This window comes from Corvus brachyrhynchos, unplaced genomic scaffold (genome assembly GCF_000691975.1).
Source record: "Corvus brachyrhynchos isolate BGI_N302 unplaced genomic scaffold, ASM69197v1 scaffold302, whole genome shotgun sequence".
Lineage (NCBI taxonomy): Eukaryota > Metazoa > Chordata > Aves > Passeriformes > Corvidae > Corvus > Corvus brachyrhynchos.
This window is the reverse complement of record NW_008237244.1, coordinates 4736827-4740695: the sequence shown is the minus strand read 5'-3', so window position 1 is coordinate 4740695 and position 3869 is coordinate 4736827. Positions and strand designations below refer to the sequence as shown.

At 41.6% G+C, this 3869-nt stretch overlaps 1 protein-coding gene across 2 annotated transcripts in view; it reads left to right on the top strand.

Moving 5' to 3' along the window:
- The first annotated feature begins 52 nt into the window (after positions 1-52).
- Positions 53-3869, top strand: part of DPY19L4 (dpy-19 like 4 (C. elegans)) — a 32810-nt gene continuing 28993 nt past the window's right edge. For both annotated transcript variants that reach the window (XR_001860644.1, XM_008630699.2), the window contains exons 1-3: positions 53-188; positions 2425-2532; positions 3497-3621. Coding sequence is in view for 1 of the 2 variants with exons in the window: in XM_008630699.2 (XP_008628921.2) it covers positions 104-188; positions 2425-2532; positions 3497-3621 (318 nt within the window). In the remaining variant the exon portion in view is untranslated. The remainder of the gene's footprint in view (positions 189-2424; positions 2533-3496; positions 3622-3869) is intronic.

Here is a 3869-nt window from a genome sequence, read left to right as displayed (position 1 = left end):
CCCGGGCCCAACCCGCCCCGCAGGCCCCTCGGGCCCCATCCCCGCCCAAGGCAGCCCGTCCTGTGCAGCCCCAAGCGGGAGGCCGGGCCGATGTCTTGGGAACATGGGATCGGTTTCTCTTCCTTCGCCTGGCATTGTCTCTGGGCAGAGCGCCCGGGACAGCGTCTGTGGGCTCCGTGGATGCCTCCGTGAGTGTACTTTCTCTTTGGCATCCTTCCGTATGTTTTAGTCAGCCTTCCCTCTCGTTTCGTTAAGTATTAGAGAGCATCCAGAGAAGGGCTACGAAGATGGTGAAGGGCCTTGAGGGGAAACTGTGTGAGGAGCGGCTGTAGTTACTTGGTTCGTTCAGCCTGGAGAAGACTGACGGAGACCTCATCGGAGTCTGCAGCTTGTTCAGGAGGGGAAGAGGAGGGGCAGATACTGATCTCTGTGGTGCCCAGTAACAGGACCCGAGGGAATGGCCTGAAGCTGAGTCAGGGGAGGTTTAGGTTGGTATTAGGAAGAGGTTCTTCACCCAGAGGGTGGTTGGGCACTGGAACAGGCTCCCAAGGGAAGTGGTTGCAGCACAAAGCCTGACAGAGTTCAAGAAGCGCTTTGACAGCCCTTTCACGCACATGGTGTGATTATTGAGGTGTCCTGTGCAGGGTCAAGAACTGGATTTGGATCATCCTTGTGGGTCCCTTCCAAGTCAGGGTATTCTGCGGTTCTGTTTCACTTTTAGTCCTATTTTTCTCCACGTCTTTTCAGTGCAAACCCCCTTTGTAGGGGTAGGAGGTGGCATTTCGTTTTCTTGAAGAAATCAGCAGAAGTGAGACTCTTAATAGGCACCTAGAAAAATGCAAGAGTAAAACAAGCATATGCAACTCTGTCCCATGGCATATCCCAGCCTCCCAGCTGTTCTCAGCAGGGGTACTTTCTGGGTTGCACATGGTTTCTATGTTTTTAGTAGTCTCCAGTTGCTTGTCCTCCATAACTGTGTCTGTCTTCTCATGAATCTGCAAACCGTTGGTTTACAGAATGTTCTTTGGGGAGGGGTGTTCTACATGAAGGTGATGTGCAATGATCTGGTTCTTTTTAGCTTGACTCACTAGGTTTGTTTGAGAGCTTCTTGTATTAGAAAAGAAGGTGAATCACTGCTCCCTATTCAGTGTGTTTGTGCGCTTCACTAACTAGTAGATGTCTGGCATGTTTGTGTTGGTCATCCGCTTTTCTGGACTGAGGCATCTTCAATTTGCTTCCTCATTCCTTGTATGGGAGCCATTGCACAACTTAGATCACCCTCATGGCTCTTCTCTGGATGTTTCCCAGCTCTATCTTATCCTTCTTTAGATGAGAAGACAAAAATTACAGGCAGTGTTCAATTAGTAGGTGAAAAATAGATGAGTATAGTGGCACAAAGTAGAATTAGAATTGAAGTAGTATAAAGCCAGAGTACTTAAAAGCTTTGTTGTGGGATGTGAAGATTGAAACTTCAAGTTTGAAGTTGGATGGGTTTTATGAAGGAGCTGTTTTAAGTCCAGAGGAAATTGGTGGCTGCAATGTTTCAAGCAATGTTGGACAGTAGGTAAAACAGGAGAGCTAAAAATTCTGGAGTGTGAGTTACAGTTAAACCTTTTCCTCACACTTCCAGAATGACATAAATATTGTGGCATATCCTTAATGTAGTGATTATAAAATACTTTTTGCAATGAATCTTTTTGTATGTAGATTTGCAGTCTGTGAATTAGCATCGTTGCCTTTCAGACTGTAAAATAAATGGACCAGAGCTTCATACTGCTGCTGCTCACAAAAAAGTTAACAGAAGCCCAAGAAGACCTTGGTCTTGTGATGTGATCTATGTGGCTGAGCAGACTGGGCTTTTTAATTACATGTTAGACAAATATTCATAAATCTGCTTAGTTCCAGTAGATCCAAAAGTAGATCCAAAAGTTGTATTATATTTACTTTATGAAATCCTTTGCCATATAAATAATAGGCATCTCAATTTAAAAGCAGTCGACTAGCCCAATTTTTGTATTACACTACTATAGCAGCATAAAACCAGGATCAGAGTAGGATGGAATTGGCACCAGTTTCTCCCAGTGTCTGCATCAACTTATCTAAACTGCTGATTTCCTTCACTGGTGTAGTATGTTCACCAAGGAATAAACCAGTTAGCTTCTAGTTTGGGTTCTGGGTAATCCCAGAGAATGGCCTCAAGAGAATACTACTGTTTTTTCTGAGGAATAAGATAGGAATTGATTTCTGTAGTGTTATATTGTTATTTTAGTTGGGCATATGACATACTTTAATTGAGTCTTTGTCAAATATCTTCCATGGAATTGAGTCAGTAGCAATAACTGGCTGCTACCTGCTACTGTGTGGATTTCTCAGTGTGATTTTAGGTATTGTGTTGCAATAACTCAAATATAAAAATGTCTTCAGGGGCAGCGGACCTGCGACAGAGAAAGAAACAAAACTGCACAGAATCTGACAAAATGGCTCCAGAGGAGAGAAACAAAGAAAACTCAAAGCTGGGAAGGTCGCCAAAATGTAAGCTACAGAATTTTTAGCTGACTTTTGATTGTTGTTTTCATTATTCTCTTCCATTTTATGGGAAGATATTTGTAGCACAGTAATTTATAACAGACTGACTTTGAATTAGGTTTCTTAATGTTTCAAGAGAAAACAGGCATGTATATTAGAGTTCTTTAATAATGACATTTTGTGTATTGCAGAGTAAAATGTTAGTCTTGGACTGTTTCAGGCTTGGGGAGGTAGAGGCAGAGGAGTTAAGAAATTTACTGTTGTTACTATTTGCATACAAATAAATATTTTTATTGCTTCTGGAATGATCTTTTGGTTGGAAGCTGAGATACATGAAGTAATGGTACTGAAACAAGAACAGACAAAAAGTCCTTGCAGCCTTTCAAGAAACAGAACAAAAACTAGAAATAATTTTAGGCAAGTGCTCACCAAGCTACCAAAAACTTTTGTGTTAAAAGTACATACTAACTCGAGGGAGCTACAGATGAAGTAGACACCCTTTGAATGAGTTTGGTAAAATTCAGATTCATTCTTTCTCAAATTTAAAAACAGAATGGGAAATAGAATGTCTCAGAAGTTATGTTAAATGTGGTATGCCACCTCTGTCCGTTAATATCTTGAAGAAGTTTGTGGTGTTTTGGGTAGAATCTAGAGTTCCATTTATCTGGAAGAGGCTTTTCCTTCTTGGAATTCATTTGAAAACAAAGCTTACTGGAATGGAGAGAAAATTTGCAGTGCAGTGTGTGAGTATTTTGTCTGAAGGTCCTGTGAAGCAATGATAACAACTGGGAAAGAAAACTACAGGACAGTAGCAGCAAACCGGTTTTCAATGTATCTGTGCTGCTGATGGTGTGATAATTCTCATGCCAGTAAGTTTGCTTGTTGTTCAGAAATCAGAGTCATGTGTAGGATGTACTGTTTGTTTCTCAATCCTCTGGACTACTTTAGCTTTTTCACTGTTCGTTTTCAGATATGTTAATCCAGCGTTTTGCAAAGCTTTTCTTTGGCTGTCTCGCGGCTATCACCAGTGGAATGATGTATGCTGTGTACCTCTCAACATATCACGAACGGAAATTCTGGTTTTCCAGCAGGCAGGTAAAGATAAAGTTGAACTACTGAAACAAAAGCCAAATTGTGTCCTTGAAATCAAATCTGATCCATGTTGAAACTACTTGCAGAATCCCATGTTCTTCTGCCGAGGCCTCTGTCTTTGAAACAGCTTCCTTTTTTTTTTCCTCCTGCTAACAGTCATCTTGGCCTGTCCTGCTTTTTATGTAGCCACCCTTTATCCTTAAAATACTTTTATAAAATATGGAGAAATAACTGAAGCATACTTGGATTGC